Source organism: Callorhinchus milii, unplaced genomic scaffold, assembly GCF_018977255.1.
Source record: "Callorhinchus milii isolate IMCB2004 unplaced genomic scaffold, IMCB_Cmil_1.0 Scaffold1, whole genome shotgun sequence".
NCBI lineage: Eukaryota > Metazoa > Chordata > Chondrichthyes > Chimaeriformes > Callorhinchidae > Callorhinchus > Callorhinchus milii.
The window spans coordinates 67,765,333-67,785,596 of NW_024704742.1; the positions used below are offsets into that span (position 1 = coordinate 67,765,333).

The 20,264-nt window shown below is 41.0% G+C and overlaps 1 protein-coding gene and 1 non-coding gene across 4 annotated transcripts in view; both read right to left on the minus strand.

Moving 5' to 3' along the window:
- Positions 1-1,761: 1,761 nt before the first annotated feature.
- Positions 1,762-20,264, minus strand: part of immt (inner membrane protein, mitochondrial (mitofilin)) — a 31,326-nt gene continuing 12,823 nt past the window's right edge. For 2 of the 3 annotated variants that reach the window (XM_042343456.1, XM_007897994.2), the window contains exons 5-15: positions 18,989-19,153; positions 16,756-16,875; positions 16,508-16,644; positions 15,283-15,386; positions 13,633-13,768; positions 12,744-12,873; positions 9,051-9,065; positions 5,960-6,183; positions 4,994-5,125; positions 4,201-4,330; positions 1,762-2,703 (exon numbers count right to left, since the gene is read on the minus strand). In XM_042343456.1, the coding sequence (XP_042199390.1) occupies positions 2,096-2,703; positions 4,201-4,330; positions 4,994-5,125; positions 5,960-6,183; positions 9,051-9,065; positions 12,744-12,873; positions 13,633-13,768; positions 15,283-15,386; positions 16,508-16,644; positions 16,756-16,875; positions 18,989-19,153 (1,901 nt within the window). In that variant the 3' untranslated portion in view covers positions 1,762-2,095. The remainder of the gene's footprint in view (positions 2,704-4,200; positions 4,331-4,993; positions 5,126-5,959; positions 6,184-9,050; positions 9,066-12,743; positions 12,874-13,632; positions 13,769-15,282; positions 15,387-16,507; positions 16,645-16,755; positions 16,876-18,988; positions 19,154-20,264) is intronic. The other variant, XM_042343463.1, reaches the window with a different exon arrangement.
- LOC121850781 lies at positions 4,070-4,182 on the minus strand. The gene has a single exon (XR_006085755.1). It is a non-coding gene; the product is annotated as a small nucleolar RNA SNORA70 (small nucleolar RNA).

Genomic DNA, 20,264 nt, shown 5'->3' on the forward strand with positions numbered 1-20,264 from the left:
CTCATCCTCAAATAACTTGCTAATGTGGTCTACCCAGGCACATAGGATTCATTGCTGCTACGTATGGAGCTGTACTTCAGCATGAAGGGAGGGAGAGATGGGCAAAAATTGCCACCTGATATTTTCTCCACTCCTAAATCCAGGGCCAACTGCAGCCACATTATTACTCCAGAATGCGTTATTTCTTGAGGATTCCAACACCGAAGATTATAGGGGAGATTTGTGGTCTCAGCAATATTTTTTTAATCCTGGGCTAAAGGTCTGGTTAAGAGTGAGGTCCCTACTGCCCAGTGGACCTTATTTAGGATTTAACTTCCTTTGAGATCAATAAATCAGTTCAGGTAAAGACTGGCAATGTATAACAGCAAAATTACATTTATAGAGTGCCTTTCACGTCAGGAGGACGTCCCAAAGCGCTGAAATAGACAAGTGTTGTAGACACTGGAAGATGGTCCTGCTTAATCCAGGAGAACAGCAGATGAGATGGGAGCTTCAGGTCTGGAAGATTTAGAAAAATGACCAGGACAAATAAAACAGCAGTAAGGAGGTGTGTCATTCCAGTACAACTGCAAAGTGATATGGGGGAATAAAATAAGGTGAAATGGGACATTGAAAAAGACAACTAAAGGTTGAAGGCAGTGTTCGTGCTTTTGTGGACTGATTGGTGCCTGAGAAAAAGGTGGAACCTGCAACTTGGTTGGGATAAATGCAAGTGGATCAGAGTACAAGGAGTGAGAGGTAAGTGTAGATCAATAAGGTCAAAGTGCAAATGGGAGGCACCATAAATGTAGGTCAGCCAAACCAGGTCAGATGGGAAGCTGAATTGGCAAGCCATAATGTCATGTGCACAACAGTTTATATTAATACAGCAACTTTCATGTACAGAACATGTCTCAAAAGTGGTTCATGGTTGCAGTAAGGGGAAGATTGAAAGTGCATTATCCACTGTATTGGCTTTGTTCAAAAATTAAATAATAGTATACATATTTTCACTTATTGATCTTAAATTCCAGACCAATCACAAGAACAGGGAACCACCTGAAAGAAGTAGCTCATCATTTCTACACCCTTCCCAAAATGTGGCAGTTAATTGCACACAATAGTGTCCCATAAACAGTTGTGGATTGAGTGACTTAAATTATTATTTTTATTAATTTATTTTTTTGAAGGGATTTTACCCCCGGAAAAGCGATCCATATTATTACTTATAATGATCCTTGCGTTTGATTTAACGCTTTTTCACATCAGTCTTAAAGCACTTCACAGGATTTACTGTAAAGTGCAGTGACATTTTGTAAGTAAATGCTGCAACCAATTTACATGCAATAATGTCCACATATACAGAGCCTATGCCATTAATCATGTTTCCTGTGTTGGGAATTCTCATTATGAGGTTAATGAGGAAGTCAGTCTGATCTTAGGTGATGAGTAGATAATAACAATCCTTGCCTTTGATATAGCGCCTTATCACATCTTCGAGACGTCCTATAGCACGTCACAGAATGTACAGTAAAGTGAATCAACTGTATTTTGTGGGCAAAATGTGGCAGTTAATTGCGCATAGTACTGTCCCATAAACAGTCGTGGATTGAGTGACTATTTTTTTGAAGGGATTTTTACCCCCTGAAAAGCGATCCACCCATTGACTTAACAACCGGGTTCCTACTTACTGCTAGGTAAACAGATGATTTAGCTTGCTGCTTTGCACTCAACTATCGGTAAAACCTTAGACCTGTGAATGTGTGACAAACATTTGAGACCTTTTTCACTTGCAAATAATTTTGTTTACTTTATTATTACATTAATATAAATTTTAGTATATTAATGTTTCAATTTGGTTTTATTGATATGCATGTGAGGAGGAAGAAAAAAATCAACATACAGTGGCTCAAAATGATTTGGTTCAATTACAAAGCCCAATCCATGAAACTAACATTATAGCAAGCTATACACACGCACATTTCCACATTTTACTGCACCAGCCAACAAAGTTCACTGAAAACCTGTGAAATCATCAGCCCTCGTGCTTACAGAACAGTGCTTAGGGAGGATTTGAATCATTGTTCTGACGTGATAAGGACGGTGTTCGGTTGAATCATTCCACTTGCGTAGTGCCTAAACCAACTGCGTTTGCATAAGCCGAAAGGACATCTACTATCTGTTTTGTTTCTAGGGTCAGACGAGCCTCTGTCAGCCAGTCCCGGGCCACTCTCCTCGGCTCTCCTCGGAGTTGGTTTATAAATTTCGCTGCCAGCTCCAGGTCTCCGTGTTCGATGCTAAACGTGGCATATGATAATAGTTTAAATGTGTCCAGGTCTTCGGGGTTCAGTTCCTCAGGGGGCTTAGTGATCTGGGGCTCTCTTAATATGACGGACTGCAGGTAGGAGAGGAAGTATTGATACAGGCTGTTTCGCGTCTCGTCAATCATGGCCACACGGCGTGCTATTTTTCGTACTGCATAGAACCGTTGACGTAATGCCTCTTCACTATACACACCACGGGAGAGAGACTCTTCAGGGAGGGCTCCAGATAAAGCCCGTGTGAATGGGTTGTCTCCGCAGCTGTTTGAAATAGACTGTACTGCGTTCTTTAGAGGTTCTGTTGGGGTGTCACCAGAGGCCGTCTTTAGTGTGAACTTGAGAGCTTCTATGGACAGCCACAGCTGATGCGCCTTTCTGGCCTCCTCCTCGGCAATGGCATGGCCTGAAAGCATCACACAAGCTGATTAAAACAACATTATCCTTTCAACAAGGTTCATATGTAAATAAATATTGGTATAAAACAACCATTAAAGCTTTGTGAGCCACAGATGAACTCACTCCAATTCCCCCACACCTTCCCAATGGGGACATATTTATCCTTCACTCTCCTGCAAATTAAACCTCTCACCAAGTGACTTTTAAATTTGAAATTAAAACAAGTGTGGGGAGGGGGGAGGCATCACTAGAAAACCTTTTTGTTTTCCACTTTAATTCATTACAACAAAATTAAATTTATATAACGTTTCTCACATCAGAAAGATGTCCCAAGGCACTGAACAATTAAGGGTTTGCACACCAGCTGATGGTTGGAATCAAGAGGAATGGAAAGTAGGAGAGGTAGGAGAGTGGCCAAAAGCACAATCAAAGTTTTTTTATTCAATACACTACTTAACCGTCAGTCACCTTGTCTGCTTTGCAGCTCTTAGTCCAGTATGATACATCTGCTTAAGCCAGTACCATTCCAGAGGTCATTCAGCCCATTAAGCCTGTTCTACCAGTTTATCATGACAGATCTTTCAATCCCATTTTCCTGCCTTTTCCACAATTTCCTGAAGTTCACAAGTTTATAGGTTTAATGCCACTAAAACAAGGGCAACAACCAAAAAGATCTTTGTTCGACCCACCACTCTCCATTTCCTGCTGACAGATTCATATTTGATTGAACCTTGCTTTTAAATTTAAGTTTACAGCGATTCACACAAAAACTCTGATGGCAGGAATGTTAAGTTAAGGCAAAACCCAACCATAATTCATTTGACCCGGCACCAAAATGTTGACTGTTGCCAGACACGACAGGGAAGGAAAAAGATCACCAAAAATTCCAGCATTTCTAAATAATTCCAAGAGTTAAAAAGAAAATATTTCCTTGAAGTAATAATCCTTGCATTTAATATAGTGCCTTATCACATCATTGACACATCTCAAAGTGCTTCACAGAATATACTGTAAAGTGGAGTGACTTTTGTGGATGGAAAAGTGGCAGCCAATTACGCACAGTAATGTCCCACAAACAGTTGTGGATTGAGTGATCAAATCAGTATTTTGAATTTTTATTCATTTTTGAAGTATTATTACCCCTCGGAAGGCGGTCCGCTAATCAACTAACATCCAGGTTCCTACTTCCTACTTGGTAAATAGAAGCGTGTGGAGTAAGAAAATATACCAAACTTTCGCCCTGCCCGTGAATCGAACCCAGGTGTGTGTGTCTGTCTCCTATCCCCTGCCTTTCCCCGTTTGTATCTATGTGCACATCTTTCCCCCCACCTCTGCAATAATATTCATAAACTTCCCCTCCGACAATGAGTGCTCAATATCTCAGTGGTCCCTTGGAGCACTTTGCACAGGGGAGGACAAAGTGCGTCACTCAACCAGTCAGTTGCTTTATACACCCATGAGGGCTGGTCATCTTAATTGACTACAAGATTAAATAATCACTTACTCTCCACTGCTTTTTCGATTCCCTTCAACCTGGCATGAGCTGCATTTATATCCAGTGTAAAAGTGTCCATCTGTTCCTGATTCAAGCGTTTATAATACATTTCATATTCATGTCTCTTTTGTTCCACCTCCTGCAAATTAAAAAAATATATCAATTGACCATTTGTGTTAAAACAAAGCACCAAACCACCTATGAGACAACATTATAAAAAGGGATTAAAAGAGAAACTGGGTAAATTGCTGGAAATTAAAAAGATTCAGAATTATTAGATGTATTGAATAAATCTTTTGGAAGTTATAATAATAATTGTTGCATTTGATATTGTGCCTTGGTACAATACAACAAAATGGTGAGTTTACTTTTTTGTTTTAAAAAAACGCTATAGTGAACAGAAACAAAAATCAGTATACTTGACAAAATGAAACAAAAGTATTGCAAATAAATCTACCTTGATGTTTCTGAACATATAAATCCATTGGTCGAAATATGCATCATAGGTTGTGGACCTTGTGGATTCAGAAGCGGTTTGCTCACCAAATGCAGCTTGATTTATTACTATCAATAATCATCCTGGAATTTGATATGATGCCTTCACACAGCTCATTGTTGGCCAGGGGACACCAAGATAAAGTCCCTTCTCTTTACGAACAAGCGATAGGATATTCAACAGCCAAGTGGGACTGGGCAGTTGGGACCTAGGTTTAATATCTATTCTGAAGGATGGCACCTCCAACAATGCAACACACCCTAGACTGAGTTCAAAGTCCCAATGTGGGGCTTGCAAATCACTTACATCCTGATAGACGGCTTTGAATTCTTGCTCCTGAACCTTCAGCACTTCTCTCAGGTGATCAGTGTGAGCAGCCGCCTGCCTGCGGAGCTGGGTTCTCATCTCAGCTTCCATTACTTCCCGGATTTCTTGTGCCTAAAAATAAAACACAAAACAATTTACATTTACATAGCGCCTTTCACATTGGGAGAATGTTTCAAATCACTTATAAATGCAGGACGGGGACCCGAGCTGGAGGTGGGGGTCAAGGGGGTGGGGAAGGAAAGGATGAAGAAAATCGTGGTCAGAGATAGGTTTTGAGATATAAATAATAATGCTTGTATTCAATATAGCTCCTTATATCGTTGAGATGTCTCAAAAGTGCTTCAAAGAATATATTGTTAAGTGAATTGACTGCATAATTTGTGGGTGAAAAGCAGCAGCCAATTGCGCACAGCAGTCTCACAAACAGTCGTGGATTGAGTGAACCAATTTTTTTTTTTTTTTTTTGCTTTGATATGCCTTGAAGGACGGAATAGAGGGAGCGATCATAATTCAATTAATTTCACCTCACCACAATGTAAAATGCAGACAACGCAAGATTGACAGGTCAGTAATTATGTTTGAAGTCAACATGTTAAACCCTTCAGCTGACAATATACAATAAGGTAAAGCACTCCTAGTAATTTTTCAAAGAATCATCAAAATAAAATCTTAGATGTAACCAGGGGGGAGAGGATAGGACTGTAACAGATCTTCAGTGCAGATACTTGCGCTCTGGGATTCCTTCTTTAAACAAGGCTCTCTGATTATACCAACGAGTGCAGCAGCAAGGTTTCACTCCCAGTCTTAGCTAAATTTAGTGATCTCACTATCTAAGCTCAGATATGAAGAGGCAACAACAACCACAACTTGCATTTATATAACGCCTTTCACTCAGGGCAACATCCCGGAGCCCTTGAGAGGCAGCAGGATACCACAAACCCTCACCTTTTTGTCCTGTTCTAGGTGTGTTTCTGACTGGTAATGCTCCAAGGCTTTTGCCACGGCGGTTTCCAAAGCTTTCTGGTTTTCCATCTTCTGGTGCTCGAGAGCCACTTTGATGTGTTGTTGTTCTCGCACGCGCTGCTCTGCCAGCTCCCGGTTCAACTGGTCGATGCGTCGATGACCATGTGCGATCAGGGAGTTCAGGTCATCGGTGCTCAGCTGCCCGGCTGCAGGTTAGAGGGATAATTAGAACTGCAACCAGGGATACAACACAGGATAGCACAGGGCACTCTCGGCTTCAAACAGGCAGACTGAGTGCATCTTCTAACAGGTCATTCAGGCTTAAAAAAAATTATAAAAGCTTGTGATGCAAACAATTAACAGTAAATTAAATAACAGCCTAATGCTGTCAACACACTGTTTATACATTTAATGGTGACTGGGCCTCATAACTCACAAAGAACCAAAGTCAAGAATTCCGAAAATCAGCCATTTACTTTTGTGCAATATTCAACAGGCGATTCATATCCATCCCATCTGTACTGGAAGTGTAACTTTTTTTCCACCAAATCACTTTTTATGTGAATGTGCAGCATTTTCTTGTGCTGCTGTGTTACATCAAGAGCTTTGAGACATCTCAACAACGTGATAAGACGCATATCAAATGCAAGGATTATTATTACTTTTTAAAATGAATGCACCACTCAAAAACTTAAGGACCTCCCGACGTGAAAGGCGCTATACAAATGTAATTTTTGTTGCTGTTGTTAACATGATCTCCTGCTGGAGTGAAGCCCTGTTTACGGAATACGATTCTGCCTGGAAAACTACAAGCAGCAATTTAAAAAATGCTGCCCCTGGCACTTTGGGCCTTTGACTGATTTCTGCTTTCCGCTACCCCCAACATCAGTGTCAAGTTGTGTACCTGGGCAAAGGACACGATGAGCTATATACTTGACTCAACTGTTCTTAAAAACTAACAAACACTTATGCACATATTCCTGAAAGCTATTTTAAGAAAACATTATTATCCTTGGATTATTATCTATAAATACTGCAAAACTCACTTACAAGTTTTTAAGATGAAAAATAGTTGATCTACAAGATGTTAATGCATACCTATATACATGCAAAATATCAAGACTTCATGCGGAATTAACTTTGTGAAAGCATTATGCAAAACCGCACGTGAAACTACATTTTCTACCCAAATAAAACCACGACAAGATTACTATAAAGTTATGGTGCAGCCTTTTTCAATTGCGGCGTGTCTTAAGAATCTTTAAAACGGAAGATCAAACAAGTATTATTTGCTAAAATTGCACAGACAAGCCGTTCACAAAGAATTTCTTTCATCCACTGCCTACAGTTCTCGACGACTTTGGTCAAAATATACTCGGGCACAAAGATGAAAGTCTTTGTTTGCAAGTTGTTTATTAAAACAAACTTGACATATGTACACACAAAAGAACACAGATTCAGAACAAGTGCAGTAACACAACCATGTTGCATTGCTGCTGTGTTACTTTCCTGCACACAAAAGTAAAAATATTGAATTGAAATATCAAACAAAACTTAGAGGGTCCTACAAATTTAAGAAAGAACTTGCAGGACAATGAGTTTAAGAGCAGGGGAGTGGGACTAGTTGGTAGCTCTTTTAAAGAGCCGGCACAGTCACGAAGGGCAGAACGGCCACCGTCTTTCTGTGCTGTAAAATTTAAACAATGTATATCCAGGGTTGTAATATATAAAATCTCAGAATTCTAATTCTTAATCTGTTGCGTTAACAGATCACTATAAAACCCCTTCATTTTATAATGTGCTGTGGGTCATTAGACTGAATGTTTGGTGTGCTGAGGAAAGTAACATTCTTCGGGGTGCAGTTACAAAATAGAAAACAACACACATCACTGCAACTCTGTATGAAGAATATCCAGCCCAGTAATTAAACCAGCATTAAGTACTACAACAGAGCAGAGATTTGTACTGTAACTTTTTTGATGTGCTATGTAATTCTGTGCTATGAAAAGGAAGACTTATCCGGGGCGCTTTTGAAACTTACTTGTTAATGGCAGGATCGAGCATTCAATTATAGCTCAGAACAGTTCAGTAAAGAGCTGATCGGGTATAATGTTCCCCAAATCACAGCAACAATTTGCACAGGCCTCCAGTTCTGAAGAGCTTCTTATAATACAAGTTTTAAATTCTCCAAACTGCCCATCCTTAAAGCCAACTGAAGTTACTATTATATATAAACACAGAAGTCGCTGGGAGCATGCAACAGGTCAGGCAGCATCTATGGAGAGAGGCAAATGAGTTAACATTTCAGGTCTCTGACCTTTCGTTAGAACCTGAAACATTAACTCATTTTCCTCTCTCCATAAATGCTGCCTGACGTGCTGCAGGATCCCAGTGACTTCTGCGTTTATACCAATTTCCAGCATCTGCAGCACTTTGCCTTTTGAAGTTATTAATATTATTGTAATAAGTTGGACTTGTAGCTATGCATTTTTCTCTACTAAATCAAGAATTGTCAAACTTGGTATCTAGGGAGAAAGCTTTCATCTGATTTGTCTATATTGATTCAAACCTGGATTTTAAATGATGCACTTAATTTAGTAAAGAGCAGTTTCATTAAGAATTACAACTGCAACTATATAATTTTTTTAAAAAAGCATTTAAATATAATATATATTTAGGATTAAATAAGTGCTGCTTTCGACCAGATATAGTCCAAAATTCTTGAATGCTGTCTAGACTCTTGGTTGGTTTTTCAACACTATATTTTCTGGAAGTGTTTTGCATTTATTTGCACGTCTCTAATTTATCTTCTAATTAATCGAAGCGCTCCAGGACACTACACTGTGTGAAAGGCGCTATATAAATGCAAGTTATTGTAGTAGTAATTTAGTCACATGGCGGCTGGGGATAAATGGGGAAATAATCATTCCAGAATTACAGTGACAGACGTTTAAAAATGTTTTTCCCCTTGTATTGCCCAGAAACTTCTTAATAGGTATAAATCTCACAGTTGAATGAAGGTGGTTAAAATGGTAGCCTCACAATAGTACAAAGCAAAACTGTACAGACTCACCTAAGTCAGACACCTCTGTAACGAAAAGGAAGGGTTGGAAGAGTTACTGCAAATTGACAAAAGCACAACTAAACAACTCATCCACCCTGTGATGTCACTCGGGCAAGTTGTATAAATGAAGACACGTACACACAGCACATTTTAGAAAGAGAAGCTCTTTCCTTCATTTTCCCTGAGAACATTCAGAACTTCTAAATTAAAAATAAAAACTAGAGAAATTAGTAAAAGCACGAATACTACAATGCAAGCAAAAGCCAGTCAGCCTATAGACGATTTTATTCACTTACACCAGTAATAAACAACAGATTTACCGATGTGCTACAATATTTTGTACCTTGATAAGACTTTAAACATCAGCTAACCTCATGATAACATCTATACGCCACCAGGTCCAAAAAACAGTAAGGTCTCAGGGCAGTGCACAAACTACACTATCAAGTGCAGCAAAGGGCAATTTACACCTAAAAATCCACAATTCACCCACCTCTAAATTTGATGCCCAAAGGCATAACTAAAATTGCTCAGTTTGTGAAGTAACTGTATAATGCACAGTTTTTTTATTACGTTAAGAAAGAGCAAATCCTCTGAAAAACAAAAAAAGGGCTCAGAGCTTCTAAGTTTGTTTAAATTTAGAACATGCGATTATTTTTTCTAATTTTGTCACCTGTTGGCATACGCCTCTTTGATACTGGTCCCTAACCCCCGCACACCACACCAAGATATGGTTCCAGGGGTGCTGGTTGTCATCCCATACATTGCCCAAGTGGCCATTATGCACATCTGAAGCTTGACAGTGAGTGTCAGCAGGTTACTTAACCATAGAGGCCTTCAAAATTATGACCTCTCCTCAACCAACACAGACACACAACCAGATGCTGAACAGAAACAAGGAGCAGGAACCCAGCTATAAAGATCAGAAAGTTACAACTTTGATTCTGTCCTGAATCTGTTGATCTCAGCTATTACGATGCTACAATTTATCTCAGTAGCCAGTGCTCCTACTCTTAGTTGCTTCCTACAACCACTGTGGTAGATGCCCGTGTGTGAACGATGCAAAGGGCAACATCTTAGCTGCAATATTCCCCACGGTTGCAAAACTCACTGACAAGGCTCACAACATAAATGAAGTCCACAGGGCAAAATACCAGAGAGAGATGGGCACCTGTGAAATTGTACTCCACCTGATACTAGTCAAAGACTTTCAGGAGGGGGAGGAGGAAGAGTTACCAGGGCTGGGCCAAGCGAAGGCTGAGCCCTCACCATAGGAAAAAGAATGCAAAGTATGTGTGTGTGTGTGTGTCTGTTTGTGTGGTGATGGGGGGGAGGGGGGCGGAAAGAGAGGATTTAACCTGGATGTTTAGTATGATTGATTGAGAGTGGTATCAGTAAAGGCCTTGGAGGAAATCAACTGTCTGTCCTCTGGCAGCAAAAGAGCAAAATTAAAAGAGCAAAGTACGACTAATTTTTATAATCTGCAATTTACATTCAATATATTGATACAGGCTGACATCGGTATAACCATCCCTGGTTATTACAATTCCTCTGGTTATAACAAACTCCATTTTTTCCGATTGATTCTTATCCCTGATATAACAATCTGCAATCAAGTCAAAATGGCGGGGATGCTCTCGGCAGTCAATTACAGATTTCCTGTGAACCTCATAGCAAACACCCGGATATAACAATCCCACCCCACCCATCCCCCCCGGGCATTTGTTATTACCAAAGGCAGCCTGGATCAATTTTTAGAAACTACAAAATCTGAAGCTGTATCTCTGGTTTTCACCTTTTGGTCGCACTTGCTTAATAAAGAAGCTATTTAAGAATTTCAAACATGCATTTTTATTCACGTTAAACCTAAAAACATACAATGTAAAAGTATTGTAAAATGTCTCTGTACAGGAAAAAACAGATTGCCCATTATTTTATTTGCATTAAACAAACGTGACGCACATAAAACAAAAAATGGTAATTTGCTTCATTACTGTCTGTGGGACATTGCTGTGGGCAAGTTCATCCACGGAACACAATCACTGTACTTTACAGTATATACAGTTTAATTCAAGGCTTTGGTTTAACATCTCATCTGAAGGATAACACCTTCAGATGATCTCCCGACGTAAATGCAATTTATTGTTGTCCTGTGAAGTGCTTTGGGACAACCTCCTGACGTAAAAGACACTATATCAAATGTAAGGATGATTATTATTATCAAGCAGCTGAGATCCCGGGAACCCTGTAGGTGTAGAAACCTCAACTGTTGTCCTGCATGAGCTCAGCGAATTCAGGACAGAAACCAAACTTAGTTATTCCATCCTATACTGTTCAATTCCATGCAACACATTTGCCTGAATCATCAGGAGAAACTCCACAATTTACAAACTCTGGGTACAATCTCATTTTCAGGAATTACATCTGAAGAGAACAATTCCTATGGGTAAGAGGCAAGAACCAAATCGACTTGCCAATCCTGCAGTAACTGTTGCATGTTGAATAGGCCCAGGTAGAATTTACGGGCACACATCTTATTTTACAAATTTATTCCAGAGCATAACAAAAAATAATTTTAAGAGAGATAGGAGACAATTCGCCTTACTGAGAACCGAAATGTGGCATTGCACACAGCAAACAAAGTTAATCCTAACAATAACCACTTTCTTTCCCCTCCCTCCAGTAAGAATCAGAATGAAGGTTAATATCATTGAACAAAATTATTGGGACTATACTGGATTTTGAAAAAAACCTAGAGAAATTTCATGAAATTAGAAGGGATTTGAGATTATTAGGTGATGAGATAGATGTGACTAATAGTCTACTGCTGTTGAACTTTGCTACTGAATATGCCTCTGTGGTGTGGTAATTGGCACAGGATGTTATAATAACTGGAACCTTTAATTTTGGGGTTGAATTTGTTAGAGAATGATGGTGCTGAGCAGTAAAATACTTTCTCATCACAAGGCCACCAATGATGTATCACCAGCCTCTGACAGATGCCTCTCCAGTTTCATCCAATAAGAAGCATTTTTTTGTTGAGAGTCTATTCCCACTATTAGGTGGAGGAAATAAGTCACTTTTATGCTAAAAATATTTTTTGAGGATTCCTAATGTTATGTTTCTGTCCTCCAGTTCAGGCTGGTAAATAACCTGGTTGCATCAATTTCATTCATTCCTCTGAATATTTTAAAACTTGGGCCATCTGCCATTCTCAATCTGTTTTCCAATACAAAACCAAGCAGAGTTACCATTGCGAAAGATTGAAATATTCATTTGCCACAGAGGTAGGATAGAAAAATGTTATAATAGCAGATTTTAAACAGCAAACTGTGCCACAGAAACATATTAATGCCACAAACATTAAAACAAATGCATGAATTTCTAGCTTCTTAATGTAAGAGAAAATTCTATTTCTTCAAGCATTTACAATGTTGCTTTAGCCTTGCTCTGCAAAAATATTTTACAAAGCTGAATCCAGCTGCACTGATATCCGGTGCACTTCCAGATAAAGAGTGTGGCTCACCTTCAAATAAAGACATTTGTTTGATATGTAACATAACCATTTTGTGCTCAATTGAGGTTAAGGAATCCAAAGTCAATATTTCAGTCAATGTGCAATTGAGCTTTGGACTTCCAAGTTGAGCTTCCACTCTCTAAAGCGAGTTAAATTAAAGTGCAGGCATACAATGTAGAACTTACTGAGATTTTTCCAACCAGGTTGTACATCTGGGGTGATGCTGTCCAGTTCTTTGCTGAACTCCTCCCTGGCCACAGATACAAGTTCACTGTATTGTGCAACGATTTTAGCTTCTGACTGAGCCCTCTGCACCTAAAAACAAAAAGTGTATCTGTCAGTACAAAGACAACTTCAGTTGTACAAATAGAGAAGTTGCATTTTTTTTTGAATGAAGACTTCAATAAAACATTGGTAATGGAGGTTAATAAAAAGTCATCTGAATTGTCGGTGGTTGGAAAACTAGCCCTGAACTACTGTTTAAGCTAACCAGGAACTGCATGTTCTGGGCCTGCGAACCTCACATCATAGCAACTGTGCATTTATAGGCAAACAGGGCAGTCACATTGCACAGAGCAACGTCCCTGAAACAAACATGAAGAACGCTGGGACAAGGAGGGGGCAGGATTAGACTCAGTCGCAAATGTTTCCCGTCCACTAGCCTTTCATTGCCCAAGCTCATGCAATAAAAATGATCACTCGGGCAAAGTGCATCTATCACCTGTAGTTGTGATTCACAAACTCCAAGAGAGAACAATTTAATACCACCATATCACATTAAACATCTCAAAGTCCCTCACAAGTAATCATTGTCAAGGATATTTATTGATTGTTCTTGAAGGCAAACACGGTATTGTTTGAGACAGCAAAGTTCCACAACAGCCATATCATGGGAACTTTTAAAATCCACCTGAAGAACATCCCTGGCTACTTGGGTTTCACCCAAAAGATGGCACCTCAACCCTCCGAGTACTACACTGCAGAATCGGCCTCCACCATATCAAGTCCTGCCATGGGCTTCATAAGGAGAGAAAATTGAGCAGTATGTTTTTTTAAAAAATCATTAGTTATTACCTTTCTTACAACATCATCCAGATCCATCTGCATGTGGTGTAGATTCTCCTCTGCGGCCAATACCTGTGGTCTGACAGCAGAGATCTGAGTCTGTTTGGCCTCCTCGATCAGACCCCGGAGCTTCTCCAGTTCATCCCTAAAATTGAACAAATAGAAGAAATTAGAAATAGATCACGGTGACAAAACAAAAGCCACTTGTTCTTTTTCAGTTGGTGAAACTGGAGCATGGGCTGCTCAAATCTCAATAAAACATTTGTAATGGAGGCTAATAAAAAGTCATCTGGTTTGTCACTGTTGGAAACCTAGCCCTGGAACTACTTTTTAACCTAATCAGCAACCAAATGTTATGGGCCTGGGAGCCTCACATCGTCGAGACATCTCAAAGCGCTTCACAGAATTTTACTGTGAAGTATAGCAACTGTGGATTTGTAGGCAAATGAGGCAGCCAAATTGCAGGAGTGGAGGGGGGGTGGAGGATAAGATGAGTATCCATGGGGCTGAGCCTCCTTCAGGGTGACAGGCTTGCCAATGAAATGCTGGAAGCAAGTCAACTCTCTGTGGTGGTCTCAGTAGTCCTGTATCTGAGCCAGGTAGGTCCACAGGAGTCCAGGTCACTGCTGATGACAGACCTGCCAGCCTGGCACATTGACAGGACTTGGATGGGCAGACCAGTCACTGTGAGCAGGGATTCTTCTGACTCGACTGCTGTAGAGTGGACCTACCTGGAAAAGCAGTAGATAAGCTTGTTAGACCGTGCTTACAACGGCAAATCATGCAGTTTTAATAATAATAATCGTTAATAATCTTTGCATTTGATTTCGCCTCATCACGTTGTTGAGACATCTCAAAGTGCTTCACAGAATATACTGTGAAGTGACTTGACTGCGTTTGGTTTCAAGCTGATTAAATTCTAGCAGTTCCCTGACCCACACTCTGGTGTCCCAAAGCCTTGGTCATGCCAAACATGCACCTGATTAGATAAGTAGCTTGCATCCTTCCATAGGATACGCAAATAGCTCCAGACACAGAAATTTCCATGTGTAGCCCAGCTGATCAGAAATAAAATATTCTGACAAGTGACTTCTCTGCTTAACTTTGCTTCCAGGGTTTTTAAGTAGTTACAATTCTAATTTCAATCTTCATCACTTCTTGTTTTGTCTTTGTCTCTTTTACCATGAAGTGAAATGTTACCTGACAGACTGGAGACAGATTGTGTGTCGGCTCACACCCAAGAAACTTGCCAAAATCTATAGAGCACCTTTGAATCTTAGTTAAGCAGCATAATCTTGGTTGACATAATCCTTGCGTTTGTCTTATCACGTCTTCGAGACGTCTTGAAGCGTTTCACAAAATATACTGTAAAATGAATTGACTATTTTTGTGGGTGAAACATGGCAGCCAATTGCACACAGCAGTGTCCCACAAACAGCCGTGGATTGAATGACCCAATTTTTTTAAGGGATTATTACCCCCAGAAAAGCAATTTGCCAATCCACTAACAACCAGGTTCCTATTTACTGGCAAGGCAAGTGCTCTAACCACTAAGCTGGCTGTTGGGAAAGCAGTAGCTAGCCTTCATTTCTAACAGTGATTAATTCAATCTTTTAAAAGCTCTTAAAACAAACCCGAATAGAAAAAGAGACAACTTACTTGGCCTTCAGCAGTGAATTAGCTGCTCCATCTACAACCTTGCTACGGACAGTTAGTGCGTTCTCCAAGGCTCGCCACTGTTCAGACTTCTTATCTATAGTCATCTGACAAAAGAGCAACCTAATAAATTACCGCGAGCAGGAGCTTCACACACATTTTCATAGATTTGTAGACAAGTGAAATCCTCTGAATCATTACTATTGGGTGAAACACCCAAGGGCTCTGAAGCACTCCCTCTGCCTGAAGGGCATTATATAAATGCAAATTGTTGATCTGTGACAACTACATTCATCACAAGCATCCTAGAAATTAGCACCAAACCTGGAACAAGTATATATACAAGTGAAGGCCTAAGTCTCTTTCTTCCCCTTTCTTAATATTCCTTTGGACCTTTACATTCACGTCACCCTCTGGTATTTCACCCAAGCAGCCAGTGTCCAGGCTTGAGCCTCAACTGCATGCATCAGCAGGCGATTTGATCCCGGAGTGACACCCCAAGCTCAATCCGGTCTTTAACCAACATCCACACACATTCAGGTCCATTAAGGTGTCACTTGATAGCAATTAGGAACAGGAACCCCATCTTATTTTTCCTTTCCCTAATGCAGAGTGTTGAGGCTAATTCATAGCACCTTATTGCAGCCCCAGAGATTAGCCAACTCACAGCAAACCATGAATCAAACCTGGGACCTTCGCAATCTGTATGGCTTAGCTATTCACTGGATAAACTCCATTAGCCATGGGGAGTAAGTAGTCTAAAGAATCTTATCTAATAACCTCTAACTTCAAAAAACAGTGGAATCCCCTAAAACAGTTCTTAGGATGGATAAAATCCCAAGCCTCATTATGGCGAGACCCAATTGACGTCACCACTCACCTGACCGGTAATGTAACTGCATATGTGCGCAGAAACCCCAGCCAGCTCCCTTGGTGCATAAGAATGAATGGTATTTGACGCCTGCTTCAAAATGCATCGTTAGGCTTTAGCACTTCAAAATGAATAATCAGTGTGCTTTTCAATGCTACAATGTTGAACGTGATAGAGTATTGCTTTTTGCAACAGGACAAAAATCGCTTTCAATTGGCTTTTCGAGTTGAACGGCACAATGTTGGGATTTTCAAGTCAGGGAGGATAATTTCAGGGTTCCACATTACAATCAAAACTTGCTATAATGAAGTGTGTTATAGCCGGGCTCGTGTAGGTGTTTTTTTGTAAAGATTTTACCTCAGAATTATCCATGGCTTCCTTTAACCTCTGGGCATGAGCATCAATGGCTTGCACTGCTGTGTCCTGAGTTTCAATGGCCTTGAGTGTTAACTGGGCACTTTTACCAAGGGCGTCCTCCAAAGATGATATTATTGCTTTGTGTTAAAAAAAAGACTATTTAAAATACAGCTTTACACACACACACAGTTTATTTTTAAAAAACAATACAAAATGTCCGGGAAAAATAGTCACCAAAATTCACTTGCCATCAATCTTGACTTGCTCCTCTCGATCTTGTTGAGTTAGGCGTTTAGCAACCTCCTCGGGTGGACGTTCCTTTACTGCAGTGGGCTGGTCCTTTAAGGCATCGCAACCACAGCTCTCACCTTTGAACAACAAAAATAATAATAATTTGGTCACACAATCCAACGCTGTTTGTGTGACTCTGCTGTGCGCCACTGGCTGCCAAGTTTCGTCCAAAAAAAGTATATCAAACGCCAGGGTTATTATTATTATTAAAGTATTAATGTCTGAGTTTTCACCTTTCCAAACAGTGTACTCCTAACAACAGCCTAAATCTTCCATTAAAATCTGGACATTTAAACAAGATTGAGTAGTGGAGATTTTAACATGCTCGCTTCAAACCACTAACAATAATAACTTGTATAGCGCCCTTCACATCAAAAAGACATCCCAGAGGGCTGGACAGTCAGGGATTTGATCCAAGTAGGGTGTTGAGATCAGAGGGGTTGGAGGGCATGGAGAGGGTAGAGGTAGGAGGTTAGATGAATGTGCAGTCAAAGAGGAGGGTCTCGAGACGTGCTTTGAAGGAGGCAAGGGAGGGAGCAAAATGAAGGCACTGTGGGATGGAGTTACAAAGGGTGGGAGCAGAGAAACTGAAGGTCCAACCGCTGATGGTGAGGAGGGGTGGGGCGGGGACATGGAGCAGTCCAAGCCTGCTGAGCGGAGGCAGAGGACAGGTTGATATGGGATTAGCAGATCACAGAGGTAGGAAGCAGCAAGGCCTTGGAGGGACTTGAAAGCAAGGATGAGGATTTTGAACTCTATCCACTGGGGGATGGTGAGACAGTAGTATCGGGCGAGAGTGGGAGTAATGGGGTCACGGAGCCTGGTGCAGGAGACGACGCGCTGCAGATTTCTGGATGAGATGAGTTCTGATGTGATGAACCCGTGGATGAGGATTTTGGCGGCCTGAGGGGAGAGGCAGTGACGGAGCCAGGTGATGTTGTGGAGGTGGGGGAGGGCAGAGCGGGTCATGACACTGATGTGGGGTAGAAAGGACAGTCGAGGGTCAAACAAGACGCCAAGGTTCCGGACTGGCTTAGTGGGGTGGAGTATGCATCCATGGATGGTGATGCCTCCAGTGCCGGTGGTGTGGAGGAGTTGATGGGAGCCACTCAAGAGAGCCTCGGTCTCCTATGTTCAATTGTAGAAAGTTCGCTCTCATCCAGGACTTGATGTCTGACAGACATTCTGTCAGGACAGCAGTGGTCCTGAGTCGAGGGTGGAGGCAGAGAGATAGAGTTGAGTGTCATCTGCATACATGTGGAAGTTGACCCCTTGTCTGTGGATGTCGCTAAGAGGAAGCATATACAAGTTGAAGAGGAGAGGACCGAGGACAGAGCCCTGAGGAACACCGCACAAGACGGTGTGGGGGCTGGAGAAGCTGTTGTGGCTTTGGGACTTACTATTTGTACGTGCAACAAGTTTGACTAATTTTTTAATCAAGTGAAATGCTTCAAGTTCAAGTAGAACTTTCCCTCTTCCCTTTGTGGGCAGAAATCATTCCAGATTTTCCCTCTTCAATTTGTTCTCCCACTGGATTATTGCTGACATCAATATAATATCCATTGCTCCTTTTCTCCTCTGTGGTCAGGTCAGGTCTATAGCTGACAGGTACAGATATTTCCTCTCTCTGTTGCTACGTTTACTGCAGGTTGATACATGCACAGTCCTGCTCTGTTGCTGGGGCTACTGCTGTCCGGATAATACAGCCATGTTCATTTTGTTTCTATGATGACTACCGGCAGGAGGATTCTGCTGCTGGGACCACTGCTGCCAGGATGATACAGGCACACTCTGTGTTGCTCTCAGTCTCTTTCTCTCTGTGTCTTTCGCTGACTCTTGATGACAAAATTGAACTGGCTGACTATCTTCTGGTCTGCGTCTGAATTTTTAAACCACAGCCCATCTTCTCTGTTGACAGTTCCACACATAAAAGTAGAATTGAACTGCAGGGGCCAATGGAAGAGGCTTTAGAGAAGCAACATTACGAAGCAGCAAATTTCCGACTGAATAAAGCATGGTCCTTTGAGGTGTTTTACAGCTATTTGTTTGATTTTAATTTCTGGACATGAAGGTCTTGATCTATAAAAATGGATTTACATAAATTGCGTTTTGTGTGCTGAGTGAGTGAGTAGAATGAGCAGAGAGAGAAGAAATGGAGGCTTGGTTTGTAAATACGTATACTGTACTTACCAGGCACTGCACTTGGAAGAGGTTTGTGTTCCATTTGATGCTCAGACTTGGATTCTGAGCTGTGCTGATGGACAGGGGGACTGGATTTATCTTGGAGAGCAGAGGCGGGCACAGACGGAACATCGCCAATGGCAGAAATGATTGCAGCGGCATCTTTGGGTGCACCTGAAAACAGGGTGGAGTTTAGGGTAGGCAGGGGAGAGGCGTTACACAGCTTCAAATACAGGAGCTTTAGGGAAAACTGTTCAGACAAAAGGCCCTCCTTATTTCACACCTCTATGTTCCCTAAAGAAAATCGAGGGAAATGTGTAAAATCCTTTTGGAAACCTTCTTCATATACGCACATTTTTCACAACTCTTCCTTTTATGCCTTTCTCTCCTTATATAATTAGCTCCTTCCTTTTATGCCTAGCTATTTCAAACTTATTTTCTACATCTCCTTTCTTTGTCCTCACCATTTGCTTTTCAATTTCTCAACTTTTGCAATTTTCGTTCATTAAACCTAGTCCATTCCTTCACTCTTTCTTACATTTTGTTCTTGCTCGTCTCTCTTTTTGGGCCTCCATTTCTTCTTTTCACTTCTTTGATTTATTTTTCTGTGCTCTTTGTTCTCTCGTTTTCCCTACCACCTTGTTACTGCTTCCGCCTCCTCCTCTGCTAGTCCCAAAAATCCATGATATCCAATAAAGTCATATTTGAAAGTCACAAAGGCATACATTTGATCCAAAGCCTATCCTAATACCCTCCGGCTTACCAGACGGACTCCAGGTATCCGAAACTCAAGCCTAGCTTATTTGCTATATTCTGCTCTCGGGATTCAAGCAATAACAATGCCACGACCTAGCTGGGGTTTAAGGGTATTGGTGAAAGATGGTAGGTTCTTCTTTCAATTCCTCCTTTCCACAAGAAAAAGAGGTAGAAAGGCAGGCAGGCACAGGCAGACAGGCAGGCACAGGCAGACAGGCAGGTACAGGCAGACAGGCACAGACACACTTGGACAGACAGAACAGAATACAGGCTGACAGGTAAACAAAAGACCCCAAAAATTTGCACTTATAAAGTTCCCTTCTGGAGGCAGAAAATTCCAACATTACTCGCACAATTTTTCTCCCAGCCCCAATGAATCTGAACGCTTGGGGCTAAATGCATTACCATGCACAAATATACTCAAAACAAAAAATATCACAGCAGTGCAGCATTTCTGCCTATCATCACTTGCACTTCCACTCCATACAAGTGGAGCATTAATTTACTGGAAGGCTCATCTCTACTGCAT